Below are 18,344 nucleotides of genomic sequence, written 5' to 3'. Positions count from 1 at the left end.
AAAAAATATCAAAATACCACGTAAGTCTTCAAATTTAAAATTTGACATCTCTTTTAGAAATGATCTTTTAACTCCTCCACTCTACTCAACAAGCGAGAGTGTCTGCTGACTACTTTAAAATGTCAATAGTGGGCCGAGAATCCAAGCTCAATATGAAACTGCACGCATAATGGACCGAGAATCCAAGCCCAATAAGACCCTCATTCAGATTCCCCTTTGTCCGCAATCCGAAACAGCGTAAGAACAATGTTCTGCAAAAATTAGGGTATTGTTCTTCAAAAATTAGGGATTAAGTTCACTACCCAGAGAGAGAGAAAGCAGAAAAATCTTGGTGGAATCAGAACGATGAACCCGCTAACCCTAGTGAAACGCATTCAGAACATCAATTCCAGAGAAGCCCAATTAGGGATTTCAGAGGAGGCGTCGTGGCACGCCAAGTACAAAGACTCCGCCTACGTCTACGTCGGCGGCATTCCCTTCGATCTCACCGAAGGCGATCTCCTCGCCGTTTTCGCACAGTAATCTCTAATTCTCCTTCAATTAATTTCAAATTTTCCATTTTTTTTTTTTCAATTTTTTGACGTTCGATTTGGTTTCAGATACGGAGAGATTGTGGATGTGAATCTTGTTCGCGATAAGGCGACTGGGAAATCCAAAGGGTTTGCGTTTGTGGCGTACGAGGACCAGAGGAGCACGATTCTTGCTGTGGATAATTTGAACGGAGCTCAAATTTTGGGGCGGACTATTAGGGTTGATCATGTGACCAAGTACAAGAAGAAGGAGGAGGAAGATGAAGAGGAGGCCCAGAGGAAGAGGGAGGAGCGGGGCGTTTGCCGGGCTTTCCAGAAAGGCGAATGTACACGCGGAGATTCGTGCAAGTTTTCACACAATGAGCAGGTAAGTTCAACATTATCTGATTGTTTCAGTTTTTCGCCGACTGCATGTTGATTTTTACACTGTTACTTGGCTTTTGCGGAACGTGGATCGAAATATGTTGGTGAATAAGTGGTAATGTAGTTTGATTGTTGTTTATTGCAATGAAAAGGAGGTTGATTTCTGTGTATTACTTAAGTTTATGATGCTTTAAAATGCTTAAAGTTTATTCAATTATCTGAGTTTATGTACCGAATTGTTTATGTTAGTTGTAAGGTTTATGTTTTAAATTAAAATCAATTAATATCTTTCTATATAGGTGCTTATGTGTGCTTTTTTTTCTGTTTATATCCAGAGAGCTGCAAACACAGGTTGGGGTGAAAAAGACCCGAAATGGGGGCGTGACAGTTATGAGGGCCCAAAAAGGGGTGAGAAAAGATCTAGTACCATTCCGCTAAATCGTGTTCCAGAGCCCAAAGGTCAAGAAGAGTTCAGATCAGGTGATAGAGAATTGGACTCCAGAAGAAAGGGCAACGGGAGGGACTTCGAAAGTCACCCCAAGCGAGGTGATGGGAGAGAGCGAAAGAGACTGGGAAGACAGGGGGGTGATGATGAAAAGTTTGAGCCTAGATCAAGAGATCATGATAGGGGGGAAGAAAATAGATCAAGAAGATGGAGTGAAGATGCTGAATTGGGGCCCAATTCAAGAGAAAATTATGGCAGGAGAGAAGAACAGAGGTCGAGAAGGTACAATGACGATGAATTTCAGCCAAAGTCAAGAGAAGATTATGATAGAAAGGAAGATAAAAGACCCAGAGGGAGTGGTGGTGATCAGGAATTTGAGCCAAAGCTGAAATCTGGAGAAGATCACGTTAGGAGGGGAGACGATAGAAGGGAAAATAAGAGACTAAGAAGGCATAGCGATGATGGTGAAATTGAGCCCAAATCTAAAGATGATCGTGGTAGGAGGGAAAATGATAGTAGGGAAGATAAGGGACTGAGAAGGCATGCTGGTGATGCTGATTTTGATCCAAAGTCTAGAGACAATCATGATAGGATGGATGAAAAGAGATTAAGAAGGCACATCGATTATGAAAATCAGCCGAAGTCTAGAGAAGATTATGATAGGAGGGAAGATCAGAAGTCAAGAAGACGCAATGACAATGAATTTGATCTGAGGTTGAGAGCAGGCAAGGATAAGAGGGAAGGAGGGAGACTGAGAAGGGATGGAGATGATGAGATTCAGCCAAAGTCTAGAGAAGGTCGTCATAGGAGTGAAAAGGGAGAGTGAGAAGATGGGTTTGATGATAATCTAGGCCAAGATCAAAAGTAAGATTATTGAAGGAAAGAAAAGAGAAGGGAAGAATACAAGTACCACAAAGCAAGGACCAGAATCCTATATGGAAAAACATTGATGAACTAATGGGTAACACCCATCATAAAAAAGAGAGATAATGATGTAAATCAAATATTGATGCTGTTTCCAAGTTTCCAACTTTGGCCTCCCTTGTATGCAGTTAGATCCCTGCTGTTATGCAATGTGAGACTTGTTTCTTTTTTGTTGTGTTAGGTATATCCTAATTTTGTTTCCATTGATTTGTTGTGTTTGTTTTTTCTATAGGTTTTTGTTGGCGTTTCTCTTGGATGAGATGTAGTTGATATATGCATTTGACTAGCAAGTTGCAACTCTGCATAAAATCATTTCTTGATTTGCAGTTTCTCATGGTTGTTGAAGTCCATTTGAATACGATAGTTTTATGTGTATTGCCAAGAGCATACCCCGGCACCTTAATTAATGTGCATGATTTGTTGATGCCATTTGACGATCATAGTGATGATTGGATTTGGTCGGTGCAAACTTTTCACAGAAACAGTTTGTAGTTTAATTTTGGGCTGAAATTTGCAGGTGAAACCACTGCAAGAAGAATTGGCCTGGATCGATGGAACATACGGGTCGGTATGTTTCAATACATTGAAAATGCTTGCTGGTTATTGTGCAATTAAATTATACATGGTTAAAAATCGCAAAACAGAAAGGCCTGCTCAAGGTGAGCAAATACAGAAGTCAATAAAAGAGGCAGTCAACCAAGTGCTGAAGTCCATATTTACAGTTACAAGCCAGTTTCTTCTCCAGTCCCAGGTAAGACGAAAACAAAATGGTAAGGGTTCTTGCTAACAACAAGAAGTAAAGAAAGTAGTGACTTGATTCATCAAGAATTCTGCCTCTCTGTTGGATTAGTTCCAATTGAGCCATGAGTAGTCATCGGTGTTCCTAGTTCTTTTGGTGGTGCTTCTCCAGAACTCATTGTGTTCCAAGTTCTCTCGAAAATCCATCTTCAGAAGACAGCGGTTTTCTAAGTTCATTTGGGAGTGCTTCTTCAGTAGGTAGTGCTGCTCGAGAAGACATTGACTTTCCAAGTTCTTTTGGCAGTGCTTCTTCAGAAGACATCAAATTTCCTAGTTCCATGGGTAGTTCTTTGGGCGGTGCTGCTTCAGTAGACTTTGTTATTCCAAGTTCATTAAAATTCATCGATTTTCCAAGATCTTTGGATATTGCTTCTGCAGGAGATAAATATTTTCCTAGCTCTATGGGTGGTGATTCTTTAGAAGGTATTGGTGTTCCAAGTCCTTTGGGCAGTATTGCTTCTTCAGAAGGCACTGCTTGTGTTGCAGTTAAACTGGGCGCTAGAACAGGACCTCCTTCATAAGTAGGCAAGGCCTTATTGTCTTCATCTTTCGTACTTTCTGAAATCATTCCTGTTGAGGTTGTCGGGGTTGTCTTCTTTATAGATTCCTCCTTCACGGCGCTATTACCATTGTCTACAACGCGCACTTCCTTCTTTATACCAAGCAACGCTCCATCTGCAGATTTGATAGCCTTCTCTTCAATTATGACCTCAATGTTGCTGTTAAATGGTGGGTTTCCATCCGCAGAGGCAGGTTTATCTGTAAAATCCACACCCTTCGTATTCATCACCAGTTCTTGATCTTCAGGACGAGTAACATTCGTGGGAGTAATCGGTCCCACATCGAGGTCTACAAGTAGTGCCTCGTTTTCATTTGTAATTTGCACTTCGCTTATCTTCTGAAGTTCATAATCCTTCCAGTCTTCATCGATTGATATAGTGTTCTTGGTTCTCCAGGTGTGCAGAATCCGATCTGGACCGGGTTGCCACAGCACATCTCCTGTGTCCTTTTTCAGTATAAACTTGTATTGGATTGCTATGCCAGTAGGAACATTCTATTCAAATTTAAAAACCAATCAAATTTCAGAAATCGCGTACAGATTTATACGATTCAGCCTGTAAATCAACCATGTCAGGTAATGATCATTTGGTCTAGTGACACCAAGATCTTACAGTCGACGGTTTGTGAATATGAATATAAAAATAGTAGAAGGAATCATATAGGAATTCTCACCAGCTCAATGTTCCATTTGTTTCCATCTGACCAGTTCATTGCTGTAGCATTTGAAGGATTCCACTGTCCCATGATAGGTTCACTCCCCACCAAGAGGAAGCTCTCACCAAATTTGCACTCCTTGTGTAAATTGAATTGGACACGGACGGTTTCTGATTGCTCTGAAAAGCAGACACTGATCATCACTTGATATCGGAATTAGGAACTCGTTCGATATCGGAAGAGAAATATTTCCAGATTAAGAGCTAGTTGGCACAAACTTGGAACTCGTTTAATATGATTAACAAGGTTGAATATAGTAAACTTACCGGTTGGTTGGATCCCAATTCGTGCTGTTTCTGAGGTCGTAAAAACCTGAGTTGAGTTTTATAGATGAAGTTGAATTAGAATATCAACTGTGGGAAGGAAAATTACTAAATGGTCGATTTTGCAAACAAACTTTTAATTGGAAATGGAATCCAAAAGACATTAAGATGTCAATAAAGGGCACTGAACCGTGGTTTATATGCGGTTTTATTGCTGGTTTAGTCCCTTCTAATTTTGTTTTGGATTAAAAGTTTGTAACCAGTTTCGTTTATGGGCATCTCCCAATAAAAGAGTCGGGTTGGTATGGATTAGTACCTCTGTCTGAGATGAAGCAACCAATTGAAGCGCTTTCTGTCGAAGTCGAGAGGTATGGTGAACACGTACATTGGAATTTCGAGACCCCAAAATGCAAATGTTGAATCGACCCATAAGATATTTCGAGGGAGAGAGAGGTTTGTTAGCCTTTGCAAACAAGGTTATGGAGGATCCTGCAAGGGCTTCCATTGTCTCCTTTTTTTTTTTTTCTTCCAAAGAGTCCTAAAATGTGTAAGAAATAAGCACTGGTATATATAAGACACATGAACAAGAAAGCTGAGAAGGGTACGGATCTGGCATGAGGTTTTGATGTCCTCAACTGAATGAGAAATTTGGGGCTTTTCCTTGTGCGGATTTTCAGTTTTGCTTCTATGCTTTTGTTTGAAGTCTTCAATAATTTTTTAAAAAAATTCTTGCAAGTTTGGAGTTGAAAAAGCGGTTTTTTAGGAAGCCCATTTCCAACGGATTTGTTCAAAGGAGGCATAAATTATCCGAGCAGGATGTCCGTACTTGCTCACATCAATATAGACGAAAATGTATTGATGACTTGTTTGTCCGTTTTGTTGGCGACAATGCTATCGACTCATCACCAATGATGTATCGACAAGCTGTTTCATAGCCGAACAATCTGTATCACCAATGATCATACAACACATGATAGGTTTATACAAATGATGTATCGACACGCAGTTGCTAAAAGCTTATATCGAGGGTTTGAGGTTTAGGTTCTAGCAAAGAGCTTGCATCTTCACCAATAATCGTTACATGAGCAATGCCCGTCTCTGAAATGATGAAACCGATATCGATCTCTCAGCAAGATCTCCCTATCGTAAACCCTCGATATAAGCTTAGCAACTGCGTGGCAGTCTCCGCAAACACGAAGATTCTTCACAACCTGAATTGGTTGAGATGGACTTAAGCTGATAAGCCCGAATGCAATCGCTAATTTCTCGCTGTGAAGGATTAGGGCATGGTTCTTCATGTCTTCTTCCTCAACAAACTGCAGTAGATGTGACTTGTTTGGCACGTATCCATTTGACTTCAATCTCCCTGCTATTTCATCCAACTTTGAATATATTTCTTTGCACTGAGGGTGAGAGTTATCACCAACTAGAAACTCATGAACAATACCGTTGACTTCGATTGCACTACAACCGGGTTCTTTCTTAATTCTCGCATCTCGCATACGCTGCCTTAACGCTGAAACTTCTTCCCATTTCCCTGTCTTGGCATAGATATTTGATAAGAGTACATAAGCTCCGTGGTTTCTGGGATCCAACTCAAGCATATGGCTACACGCCTTTTCAGCAAGCTCAACATTCCCATGAAGTCCACAGGCCCCAAGAAGAGCCCCCCATACAGACGTAGTAGGAGCTATTGGCATTTTCTCTATCAACTCTGTAGCTTCCTCCAGATTTCCAGAACGACCTAAAATATCAACCATGCAAGCATAGTGCTTTACACCAGGCACAACCCCGTAAACTGGCTCCATTTGATAGAAAAATGTTCTTCCTTCGTCCACCAATCCAGCATGGCTACAAGCGCATAGCACATTGGTGAATGTCACGGAATTGGGCTTCACCTTGGTTTCTAGCATTCTTGAGAAACAATCCAATGCCTCCCTCCCTTTCCCATGCATTGCCAAAGCAGCAATCATGGCGCTCCAGACGAAAACATCTCTCCTCTCCACTGAATTAAACACCTCAAGTGCCTTATCCAGATCCCCACACTTTGCATACATGTCAATAAGTGAGGTTGTAAGGTGACAATTCATCTTCATACCCTGCTTCTTTACGTAAACATGTATCCAGCCACCAAGATCAATTGCTCCCAATTGAGCACAGGCTGCCAGGGTACTAACTAGAGTGACTTCATCAGGCTTTGGGCTCTTCCTTTTCTGCAAGTCATGAAAAACCGCCAAAGCCTCCTTTGGCTTACCACTTTGTTCATAAGACGAAATGAGGACATTCCATGCAGCAATGTCTTGACTAGGCATCGCAGCGAAAACCCGCCAAGCCTCATCATAATTTCCTGACTGAGCATACCCATCAAGTATTGTAGTCCAAGAGACAATATCCTTCTCCAGCATCCTATCAAACAATCTTTTCGCTTCTTCAATGCTCCCGCATTTCACATACATATCAAGCATAGCATTGTTCAAAGTCAAGTTCTCTCCAATTTGACTCCTTTCGATACGCGAACAAACCCACCTCCCAAACTCCAAATCCACCTTCTTTGCGCAAGCTGACAACACACTCACCATCGTCACATCATTCGGCTTCACATTCTCTGCCTCCATCTCCTTAAACAACTCCAACGCCTCCTCAGGACAATTCCCCTGCGTAAAAGCCGTGATCATAGAATTCCAAGACACAACATCTTTCTTAGGAGTCTTCACGAAAACCCGCCGCGCCAAATCCAAATCCCCGCACGACCCATAGAAATGAACCAGAGAATTGAGAATATAAACATCTGAACCAAGCGAGGCCTTTATCACCATGCCATGAAACCCTCTTCCGAGCTCTAAAACCCGGAGCTCTGAAGCCGCCTTGATCACAAACGGGTAAGTAAATTTATTGGGACTCTCCATACAGCGATAAAGCATTTCCAGAAATACAAGGATGCTTTCAGTCGGATCAGTGCTCGACGCATAAGCGCGAATGAGGGTGTTCCAAGAGTAGAGATTTGGTTGGGGAATTTGGTCGAACACTTGGCGGGCATAGTCGAGGCTGGAGTAGGAGGAGAGGGCACAGACGGTGATAAGCTTGCTGGCGGAGTAGGGGTCGAAGAGAAGGCCTGTACGGAGCATTTGGGCATGGACTTGCTTCAGCTGCTTGATGCTGGTGCAGTGGTCGATTGAGGAAAGAGGTGGGTAGCTTAAGAAAAGTTCGTTAGTGGCGGTTGGCGATGGAGGATTTGGTGAGTGACGTGGTATAGAGATAAGGGGGGTGCTTAGAGTTGCCATCTCTTCTGTGGTCACTCTCGCATTAGCCGCATTCACTTGAGGTTTTTAATTCTGTTAAAAAAGGCGGTGCTGCATATGCTAAATCAAGGTTTTAAAAGACGTTACGTGCTACTCGGACGATGGGTTGAGGTCTATTGCCTAGTCGGACTAAGCGGATTTAACTAAATCTACTATACTTAGTATAAATAAGTGTCTATTTATACTTAAAATATATATAATTTCATCATAAACTACAAAATAAGATGATATATATATTATGAGCTATTGGAACATAATGAAAACATGGGGAACAAGCATATAATGTGTGTTCATTCAAGTATCTAATAAGTCTCTTTGAATTATGGGAAAAAATAAAATGTAAAATGAAAGTTAATTTATTTTCTATCTAAGTGTGTCATAACCTAGGAGGTGCCTAGGCGGGGTTGGGCAGGCTAAGTGGGTGTTTGGGTGGTCTAGACGGGCGCCTCAGTAGGTCTAGGCATCATTTCTTAATTTTCAAACGTCTAGGCATTAATCGGGACGGTAACCATCCGCCTAGCGCCTAGGCAGGGCCTGGGCGACGCTAGGCGGGGATTTTTAGAACAATGTACTAAATTCATACATCAAATAATGAGACATATTTCAAACTATATAATTGAAATTAAAGTACAAATTTGATTGGTGTCACGTTATTCAGTGCATAAATTTAGTGCAAAAAATTGGTGTACCTAGCATTATTCATAAAAAATACAATATCGCGTCAAGTGAGAAAACAATAACGATACCAATTAGGTATCAAGGATGATATTTTCTCACGCAAAGTAATTTTTTGATATTGTTAATGAGGTATGAAAAATTAGGGACTTCGAGAGTATAGGAACATTTACTAATTGTAGTGTTGTTGATCGTGCATTCATCGTTGTTTCTTAAATTTAAAGTTCTTGTTCTTTTATACGAATGACATTCTACTTTAAATCAAGCTAAATTGTGATGCTCAAGATTCGCCTCATGAAAACCTTAAATTCTCTAAGGAGGTTCTACCTCGTGGAAACGCTCTTTGGTGCAACGTTAACTTTAGCAGGTTGTGACTAAGAAACCATCACTTGGTCGGAGGGGAATGCATGACGTAGTGGGGGCGGACAAGATTGAGAGGGCTGTGGTTGGTGCGATGGAGAAGGTTAGTGAGGTGAGGAAGAAGGTGAAAGAGAAGGGAGAGATGGCTAGAAAAGCTGTGAAGGATGGAGGGTCTTCAATTGCTTCTGTTGGGAGGATTTTTAGTATGGGTAGATTAAAAGCTTTTGGTTATCACATATTAATCAATGACACAATGCATATCAAGGATTTTGACAAATTGACCTCATTTCTTGGAGACCAAGAACTTGCTATCAAATCAACCATAGCCTCACTACACCAAATCAAACCTACTCATCTCCCCAAAGAAGAAACGAAACGAAACGAAACGAAACCATCTATCTCAGTAATGATTTTCCCAAACTGTAACCAAACAAATAAGATTGGATTAGTTAGAGACTCGCGGGAAGGATCAAAGTTGGGGATTTATTGAATAACCTAGAATTCAGTTGAGTTGGAGGCCGAAGTTTGTAGGTTTAGCTTAGGTTAGGTCCTACCCCATTCCTATGAGAGGCGAACACAGCACCTGTTCTCCACAAATTTTTTCCTGCGGCCACAATCTCCCCCACACCTCTGCAACTAAAACTCAATGATAATCAAGTTTCAATCTTACTGTTAACGTTCTTAGCTAAGCACCGTGGTTGTATTTCAAGGTTGAGACTTCTTCGACGCTTCAAAACATACTCCAAAACCCCATTTCTGTGCAGGTAATGTCAATTATTTGCTAGTAATCACAAACTGTTGAAACTTAATCGTCTGCAGTTTGAACTAAACTGAATCATTTGGTGTCTATTTGATATCCAACACGGTTGATTTCAATAATCCAGACCTATCTTCCTCTCAATTCGCTAATCCCTACAACAAGCAAGCAAATTCGACCAGATCCGCTCAGCTAGCACCTTTTTGAACTTCACACAGCGACGCAAAACTTCTCAAAACTAGTTGTACATTTACAAACACGAGGACAACACGACTAATAAGGTCGGTTCAACTCCAAGACATCAAAATCCTCGACTAAAGAACAGATATTCGAAAACCATACCGACAATTTTGAGCAAAAACACTCAAAACATTATCCAGTTTCGTCGAAAATGCTACTCTATTCAACTCCAAGAATGCAAATTCTACGAACACCGGTAAGTGGACACAGCTAACAGAATCAAGACTCAATTTTCACAAATTACAACGTCAAAGTTTAAACCTTTTCACAAAAATCATACGAATTAGCATCTCAATCACACAAAATATCATCTATATTACGAAAAAAAGCAACAGAGAAACAAAATTCAGCCTAAAATTGTCCAAATTCGACAGCAAGAAAACAAGAAAAGCTCCGATTTTTATCAAACAAAACAACTATTACATCAAATTTAAGGGAAAAAAAACACAAATTACAGTTTACTGTACCATGAAAATCGAGAGGTTGTGATCACTGTCGGCTGCTATCGTAATCGACGACCTCGGAATCCGCGAGCGATCTGGAGTGCTGAACTATGGACCGTCCGATCGAGTTAATCCACTCCTCCTTCTCCTTCTCCGAATCGGCGATGAAGTACATCGTGTCGTGGTTGGTAGTCGACAGCTCGAAGGCGCAGGGCTTGTGGACCACGTCCTCGGCGCCCTTCACAGTCAGGCACGTGCCGACCGGGATCACACCGCGCGGCGTCGACGAGCGGGTCACGTGATTGTCTTTGAACCAGAACAGCTTCCCCTGTTTCAAGACGAACCAGCGGCGCCTCCACGTCTTGATGTACTCGCCCTGCTTGGTCAGCCACGTGGCGCGCTCAGGATTGGACCAGAAGTCGATTCCGGTGTAGTCTTCCGGGCTCGGGTCTTGGCCCGTCGCCGCCCGCCACAGACCCTCCATTTTCTTGGTTGAGCGGCGCGTGAGGTGTGTTTGTGTGGGCGGAGTCGGGGTTTTCGAGGGAGACAAGAGCGCGGTGGACGAGATGGGTTTTATGTTTCTGATTTCTTTTGGGATCCCGAAACAGAAATCGGTTTTATGTTCGTCTAATATCGCAAATCGAGACGGACAGCCTGTTGAGATCAAACGTTGTCCTGTCCTGTTGCGATCGCGATTCAGTTTTTGTTGGGTAAACAAATGAACAAGGCTTCCGTGCACACTAAACTGTACCTAGTAATTTTTTATTTTTTAATTAATAAGTTAAACGTCGTAGGTTTGAAATTAAAAAATAATGAGTTCGTAACTAATTTATTTTTATATCATTTTTCAAATTATAAATGATATTCTGCATTAAACCCAAAAGGAGAAGAGGAGGAAGAGTTTAAACCCAAAACGTAGTAAGTTGAAGAGTAAGATATAACCATTATGACAATTCACCGCTTGCATTTGTAATCTAAGTAATTAATTTTTGTAATGGAAGGTTTTGATACAAATTACTAATGAAACAAATTTTACTACGAGTCTGAGTAAATTAAAGCATTGATCCCTCACTATAACCCAATAGAAGGTTCGGGTATTAAAATTAAAAGTTCTTTAACCTTAGTATATGTGGTAACAACTATACACCTTATATTACGATCTAATGATATTTTTATTTACTTTTAAGTGAGAGGTCTCATGCGACTCATATGGATGATAAAGACGTATTATATTTGTGTTGAGTTCGTTACTTAATTAATGGTTGACCTATTGTGTGGATCAGTCCCCCTCTCCTTCAAATACAATATCATTGTACCGAAAGAAAATACATTGGTATTTGAGTTTGACAATATACAGAGTATTTGGTCATTGACACCAAGTCGATAAATTTTCGTCAAAACTTAATTACGTGAAACACAGATGTTTAAAAGAGAAATTTTTGTAGTCTTTGAAACGGGCTTATTGCATTTGGCGTGCGTTATTTTGATGGACATTCAACTAAAGTTGGTTAAAGCAATTGCTCCACATTATTGTCAAATTTAGATAAGAGTTTTTCTATCCAAACTCCACACCCTTTCTAAGTTCATCCCAAATTTTTTTTAAGCCTTAAGCTCCAAGTTTACCTTACTAATACAATACTCTCCACTAAAACTAATAAAAAAAAGATAGGATAAAAACCTAGAAAAAAACCTACCTTGCAACCCCACCCCGACCAACCACCGACCGCCACTTTCTCTCGGTCCCTCCCGCACCAACTTGACAATCAGCTTCTCTAGGTTTTTTCCTTGGGCATATATCAGGGCAAAAGCTACTGAGGAACAAGAACAATAAAGATCATATGCAGAAGGATAAGAAAAGCACTTGCAACTTAGCCTGCTGCAGAAGATGCAGTAAGGATTGATGATTAACATTCTGCATTAGCTAGGGTTTAGGAAGAGGAGCAGTTTTTTGGGTTGTCGATCAGTGGAGATGGGGGTTGTGCGGTCACTGCGGTGGGTTTCTCTAGGGTTTTTTATTTGTATTTTTTTATAGGGTTTTTGTGGGTTGTGTTGCAGTGTAAGGATAAAACTAGAATTAAGATGTCAAAAAATATTTTGCAGCGAACTTAGACAGGGCGTGGAGTTCAAATAGAAAAACTCTTTGGATATCAATTTCATTGGATTTTTATTTCGAACTCCAAAGCAACAATAAGATCATATTTCAAGACCAATACTCCAATTTTCTCTTTAAAATCATGATTTTTTAGTCCAGGTAGTTTAGTGAAGTTGCACTTTAATTTCTTGAATTTAATCAATTTTTTTCGCCAAATTAGTTCAGGAGTAAGATGTGTGAGGGTAAATTAGACTTCCTCAAAGTGTAAACACACTCAAACCAATGAACAAATGAATGGCGTAACTAAGCTAATTGTTCAGAGTTAAATCCCACATCAAGGGATGAAGGGAACTTGCATGTGCTTATAATCATCAACGAGAGAGAATTGTTTTGTATAACGTGGGCTAATACCTGTATTTTTTGTGTGGCAAGAAAATCTTGATGTAATTTATAAGGGTATAGATGGATTGAGAAAGGATTTTAACCTTATAAGAACGAGTGGTTCTTATGTGTTGTAAAGTTGTAATGCGCTTTTATTTTTACAGAAGTCATCACCTTTGAAGTCTACTCGGTGAAGACCAGATTCTTTCTGAGTCTTTGATCAGTTGCTGTACATTCTCCCGATCGATCTTGATCATGGCTTTGGCGGTGGTAGGTGGAGCCGTTCTCTCCGGTTTCTTCCAGCAAGTGTTTGTGAAGTTGGACTCTCAGGAGATCAAGGACTTCATCAGCGGAAAGAAACGGACCGGTGAGTTGCTGAACAAGTTGGAGACGACGTTGATCTATGTTCATGCTGTTTTCGATGACGCTGAGGAGAAGCAAATAAGCAACTTAGCTGTAAGGCAGTGGCTGACTAAGCTCGAAGAGATAGTCCTTGATGCAGAGGACCTGTTGGACGAGATCAAGACAGAAGCGTTAAGCCGGAAAATGGAAGCTGAGTTCGGAAGTAGCACTAGCAGGAACAAGGTACAAGGTCTTATCTCTGCTTCAGTTCGTGCCTTCGACGAGACAACTATAGACTCCAAGATAGAGAAAATTCTTGAGAGGCTAGGCTTCGTGGCAAAACAAAAAGATGCCTTTCATTTGAAAGCAGGTTGCAAGCACAGAATCTCACAAACGCTGCCTTCAACTTCCTTGGTTGAAGGCTCTGATGTGTACGGAAGAGATAAAGACAAGGAAACCATCATTAAGTTGTTGCTATCAAATGATGTTACTGGCAGTAAGATAGGAGTCGTTCCTGTTTTCGGCATGGGTGGGATCGGAAAGACCACCCTTGCTCAGCTCGTTTTCAACGACGATGCAGTGAAGGGGCATTTTAACCTGAGAGCATGGGTTTGTGTTTCTGAGGTATTTGATGTTGTTAAAATAACACAAACATTGTACGGGTCAGTTACTTCACAAAATTGTGATATGACAGACCTCAATATGCTCCAAGTTAAACTCAAGGAGGTTTTGACAAGGAAGAAGTTTCTTTTTGTTCTTGACGATGTTTGGAATGAGAATTACAATGATTGGGATGTTTTAAGGCGTCCATTTGAGTCTGGAGTTCGCGGAAGTAAGATCATTGTCACTACACGCAACAAAGGTGTTGCCTCTATGATGGGTACTCGTCCAACCCACCATCTAATGCAAATGCTTGAGGAAGATTGTTGGTTGGTGTTTGCAAAACATGCCTTTGAGAATGAAAGTGGTTTTGTAGATCCAAATCAAGAAGTAATTGGGAGACAAATTGTTAGCAAGTGTAAAGGCCTTCCTTTAGCTGCAAAATCGCTTGGGGGCCTCTTACGCTCTGAATCAAATTTGGAAGAATGGAAAAATATATTACAAAGTGACATATGGGAGTTGTCAGATACGAAGAGTGGCATTCTACCGGCTTTATGGCTAAGCTACCAATACTTGTCTCCACATCTCAAGCGTTGTTTTGGCTATTGTTCGATATTTCCCAAAGATTATAAATTTCGCAAGTCGGAACTAGTTTTGTTGTGGATGGCCGAAGATCTTTTACAGCCCAACAGGATGAAAATGATGGAAGAAGTTGGAGAGAAATACTTTGATGATCTAGTTTCAAGGTCATTCTTTCAATATTCCTCGTACAACTCTTTCATCATGCATGATCTAATAAGTGATTTAGCGAAATTTGTATCTGGAAAGTTTTGCATTAGGTTGGAGGATATTTGCTCACTGGACGATGTGACCAAGGCTCGCCATTTCTCTTATTTGGAATCATACGATGTCGATTTCCAGAGATTTGATACTTTATATGAAGCTAAGTACTTGCGCACCTTCCTTGTAGGGTATTCATTGCCCACAGTACGATGTGATCTACTTCTAAAACTGCAATGCTTAAGAGTGCTAAAATTACAAGGGCACCATATGAAGGAGTTGCCTGATTCGGTTAGCAACTTGAAACATCTACGATACTTGAATCTGTGTTGGACTTCAATCAAAAAATTACCTGATAAAATAGGTAGTTTGTGTAATTTACAAACACTATTGTTGTCAGAGTGTAAAGATCTTGCTGAATTACCAGCTACTTTGAGTAGACTTATCAACTTGCGTCACCTTGATATCACGGGAACGAAGATAAAAAGTATGCCCCTCCACATGGGTAAACTGAAAGATCTTCAAACATTAGGAGGTGAATTTGCTTTAGACAAACGTACTGGGAGGAATATCGTAGAGTTAAAGGGGTTTCAGCAATTGCGTGGAACGCTTCATATTTCAGGGCTTCACAATATTGTCCATGCCAAGGATGCTTTGGAGGCCAAAATGGACGATAAGAAGCATCTCAGTGAAGTATTTTTGAAATGGGATGGTTGCGGTGACGATTCTCAAAAAGATAATGCAGTGCTGCGCAACCTGCAACCCCATACAAACCTAGAAGTACTGACAATAGAAAGATATGGAGGTACAACATTTCCAAGTTGGTTAGGCGATGACTCTTTCAGTAATCTTGTTAGTCTCCGGCTTGAGGATTGTCGATATTGCTTTTCAATGCCGCCATTGGGGCAGCTACCCTTCCTTAGAAGGCTTGAAATTGAGGGGTTAAATGGAGTGGAATTGATTGGTTCTGAGTTTTATGGAGAAACTAAGCCTGCATTTAGATCTCTGGAATATTTGAGATTCCAATGGATGCAGGAGTGGCAAGAGTGGTCTTTTGCTGGACGTATAGGAGGCGAAGGAGGAGATTTTCCTAATCTTCGTGAGCTGAGTGTGAAGTTCTGTCCCAAACTTACCGGGAAGTTACAGTTGGACTGCTTCCCAAGACTTGAACTGCTGACATTGTGGAGTGTTAATATTGAGTCCCTTGCTTCTTGCAAGAATGTGATGAATGCCATATTGAGCTCCCATGTCTCCGTGAATTGCAAACAATGAATTGCCGAAATCTAATAGGTTTTGTGGGTGGTGGAGTGCTGCTTGCGCCCAAGTTGACGGTGCTATCTATGTTCGGGTGTAAGAACTTGTGGTCACTGCCAGAAGAGATGCACATCTCCCTGCCATCTGTTCGGTTTATATACATAGAAAATTGTGAGGAGTTTGAAGGGTTTCCCCGAGAATCTGAACTGCTATCGCTTCGCCAGCTGAGAATATCTGAATGCCCATATTTTCTGGGTTTTCGCAGTGGAGGAAGGCTGATGATGCCCAAATTGACAAGTTTGAAATTCTGTAGATGTGAGAAACTGAGGACACTGCCAGAAGAGATGCTCATCTCCTCTCCTATGTCTTCAGTCTCTGTCTATGCAAGAATGTAAAGAATTTAAATCATTTCCGGAAGAATGTAACCTCCCATCCCTTGAAAATTTGAAGATATTGGACTGCCCAAATTTTGTGGGTTTTCCCCATGGAGGGTTGCATGTGCCCAACTTGACGAAGATAGATATGCGTGAATGTGAGAAGTTGAGCTCACTCCCAGCAGATATGCACTCCCTTGTCCCGTCTCTTGAGTTTCTGTCCATATCTTATTGTCCAGAGTTGGAATCATTTCCGGAAGGGGGACTGCCGGCTAAGTTGGAGTTGCTCAAAATCGGAGGTTGTAAAAAACTCATCGCAAACCGTATGCAATGGGGTCTACAAAGACTCACCTCTCTCAGACGCTTAGGGGTCGGCTTCTTTGAATGTGAAGACGTAGTAGAATCATTTCCGGAGGAGGGGCTGCTGCCCGCCACTCTCACTTCTCTCTGAGTCTCTGGAATTCTCAACCTGAAGGTGATCGATGGCAATGAGTTAAGACACCTGATCTCTCTCGAGAAGCTTAGGATTTTCTTTTGCCCTCAACTCCAGAGGTTGCCGGATGAAGGGCTACCCACTTCTCTTTCTCTTCTAGAAATCTGGGACTGTAATTTGCTAACACCACGGTGCCAGAGAGAGACGGGAGAAGACTGGCCCAAGATTGCTCACATTCCCAACATAATGATCGACCAGAAAAAGATATGATCGGAAAAGGTGCACAATTCTTCGAAGTTTACCTTATGCTGTGTGAATTTTTAGTTGCTATTTTAGTCCATCAGTTCATATTGTTAAAATCTTTTCTTGAGTGACAAGTAAACCATTATTTTCTAGTCTCCCTCCTCCTGTCTAACAGTTAGTTGCATCTTATATGACAGGTTAAACTCTGATATATATCAAAGATTGTCCGGAATCATTTCTAGAAGGGGAATTGCTGTCAAAATTAGAAAGCCTTCCATCCGCTCTTGCAGCATGCCGCAAACTTGTCATAATGTGAAGAAGAAACTGTAGAATCATTTCCGAAGGAGGGGCTGCCCACCACGCACACTACTCTCAAATTCCTTTGCTAAGAATCGACAGTGTCTTCTCCAACAAAGCGATGCCAAAGAGAGACGGGAAGATTGGCCCAAGATAGCCTCATTCTTGCAATGGTAATTCTTCCATCTCTACTTCTTTGTCACTGATCTCTCTTTTCTTAGTAGGCCAATCGGAATTCAACCTTTTCTAAGTAGACTATTTTTCACAGGTTTCTCGTGTTTTCTTAATCGTGTCCAACCTGAAGGATCTCCAACTTCACGGCAGTTAAAAATTGGGAAACTGAAATTGCTATGCCATGTTGAGTGGACATCAGTCTCAAAAGCCTGTTGAGGCATGCTCTCCGGTTTGAAGTAAAATTCATTGCACCCTACCACCGGACAAGTATTGGACGGGGTCTTCTACCGCTTTCCTTTTGCACCCTAGCACTGTCATCCAATTTTTTCGAACACAGATCCTCTCCGGATCCCAAAAAACTGAGCTTAAGGATCAAATGATCCGGGCTGTTGAAATTTAATCAAATGGCTACAATTATTATCACTTTTAGAGAGATCCCCTATTTGTAACCGTTGGATTAAATTTCAACAGCCCGGATCATTTGATCCTTAGGCTCAGTTTTTTTAGATCCGGAGAGGATCTGGGTTCAATTTTTTCATTCCGTGTCTGCTTGCGTTCTCTTTTAATTTGGATCAAAAGTACAAGAGGGTTGTTCGGATAAGGGTGAATAAAAAGAGTAATTTAAAGATGAATTTTAACATATGCAAATGTATTTATGTAAGTAGCTCTTCTGTACTTTGTTAAAGTTTCTGTGGTGGTGGAATGTGCCTGGTTTCTTACAGTTGCTTGTATCTTTCGAGATAGACAGTATCTTTGGTCAACCAGGCAGTTGATCAAATGGGACTAGACAGACAGATTTCACCCATCCTTACGGCAAGTCACCATATCCTACTAGGACCGGCTTAGACAGACAGATTTCACCCGTCCTCAAGAAGCTTATAAACGATGACAATCTTAGATAAAATGTACGAGAACAAGATAAGTGGATGGTTGAGAAAGAAGAGTTTTACCTGTCACATACCAAAATTTCTTCTTTTTGAGCAACAAACAACGCATTTGGTC

The 18,344-nt window shown here is 41.1% G+C and overlaps 4 protein-coding genes across 6 annotated transcripts; 2 read left to right on the top strand and 2 right to left on the bottom strand.

Moving 5' to 3' along the window:
* Positions 1 to 234: 234 nt before the first annotated feature.
* LOC103963205 (zinc finger CCCH domain-containing protein 25) lies at positions 235 to 4,218 on the top strand. 3 transcript variants are annotated; one of them, XR_007252539.1, is made up of 4 exons: positions 235 to 518; positions 600 to 897; positions 1,229 to 2,413; positions 2,780 to 4,218. XR_007252539.1 is itself a non-coding variant. In XM_009375981.3 (3 exons), exons 1-3 carry the CDS (start codon positions 346 to 348, stop codon positions 2,162 to 2,164), a joined length of 1,407 nt encoding a protein of 468 aa, XP_009374256.2. In that variant the 5' UTR covers positions 235 to 345; the 3' UTR covers positions 2,165 to 2,465. The 3 variants fall into 3 exon arrangements, 1 of the variants encoding a protein (XP_009374256.2); XR_007252540.1 differs by lacking the exon at positions 2,780 to 4,218 and adding an exon at positions 2,495 to 2,596; XM_009375981.3 differs by lacking the exon at positions 2,780 to 4,218 and having other exon boundaries at positions 1,229 to 2,465.
* Positions 4,219 to 5,401: 1,183 nt separating this feature from the next.
* On the bottom strand, positions 5,402 to 7,955 carry LOC125470259 (pentatricopeptide repeat-containing protein At2g29760, chloroplastic-like). The gene has a single exon (XM_048569083.1). The coding sequence runs from the start codon at positions 7,877 to 7,879 to the stop codon at positions 5,663 to 5,665; it is 2,217 nt and encodes a 738-aa protein (XP_048425040.1). The 5' UTR covers positions 7,880 to 7,955; the 3' UTR covers positions 5,402 to 5,662.
* A 2,269-nt stretch (positions 7,956 to 10,224) lies between these two features.
* Positions 10,225 to 10,856, bottom strand: LOC103963203 (pleckstrin homology domain-containing protein 1). Its single transcript, XM_009375979.3, has one exon. It carries the CDS (start codon positions 10,854 to 10,856, stop codon positions 10,419 to 10,421), a length of 438 nt encoding a protein of 145 aa, XP_009374254.2. The 3' UTR covers positions 10,225 to 10,418.
* Positions 10,857 to 12,920: 2,064 nt separating this feature from the next.
* LOC103963206 (putative disease resistance RPP13-like protein 1) lies at positions 12,921 to 17,634 on the top strand. The gene is made up of 3 exons (XM_009375982.3): positions 12,921 to 16,907; positions 17,069 to 17,341; positions 17,437 to 17,634. Exon 1 carries the CDS (start codon positions 13,101 to 13,103, stop codon positions 15,837 to 15,839), a length of 2,739 nt encoding a protein of 912 aa, XP_009374257.2. The 5' UTR covers positions 12,921 to 13,100; the 3' UTR covers positions 15,840 to 16,907; positions 17,069 to 17,341; positions 17,437 to 17,634.
* Positions 17,635 to 18,344: the final 710 nt, after the last annotated feature.

Source organism: the organism of the source record quoted next, unplaced genomic scaffold (assembly GCF_019419815.1).
Source record: "Pyrus x bretschneideri cultivar Hongxiangsu unplaced genomic scaffold, Pyrus_bretschneideri_v1 Contig5, whole genome shotgun sequence".
Classification (NCBI taxonomy): Eukaryota; Viridiplantae; Streptophyta; class Magnoliopsida; order Rosales; family Rosaceae; genus Pyrus; species Pyrus x bretschneideri.
Note: the sequence above shows the minus strand (reverse complement) of the source record. Positions and strands in the feature narration are given on the sequence as shown.

Coding starts and splice junctions, on each gene's coding strand:
- LOC103963206 (XM_009375982.3), top strand. CDS start 13,101: ATGGCTTTGGCGGTGGTAGGTGGAGCCGTTCTCTCCGGTTTCTTCCAG.
- LOC103963203 (XM_009375979.3), bottom strand. CDS start 10,856: ATGGAGGGTCTGTGGCGGGCGGCGACGGGCCAAGACCCGAGCCCGGAA.
- LOC103963205 (XM_009375981.3), top strand. CDS start 346: ATGAACCCGCTAACCCTAGTGAAACGCATTCAGAACATCAATTCCAGA. Junction 519..599: donor CTCCTCGCCGTTTTCGCACA/GTAATCTCTAAT, acceptor ATTTGGTTTCAG/ATACGGAGAGATTGTGGATG. Junction 898..1,228: donor AGTTTTCACACAATGAGCAG/GTAAGTTCAACA, acceptor GTTTATATCCAG/AGAGCTGCAAACACAGGTTG.
- LOC125470259 (XM_048569083.1), bottom strand. CDS start 7,879: ATGGCAACTCTAAGCACCCCCCTTATCTCTATACCACGTCACTCACCA.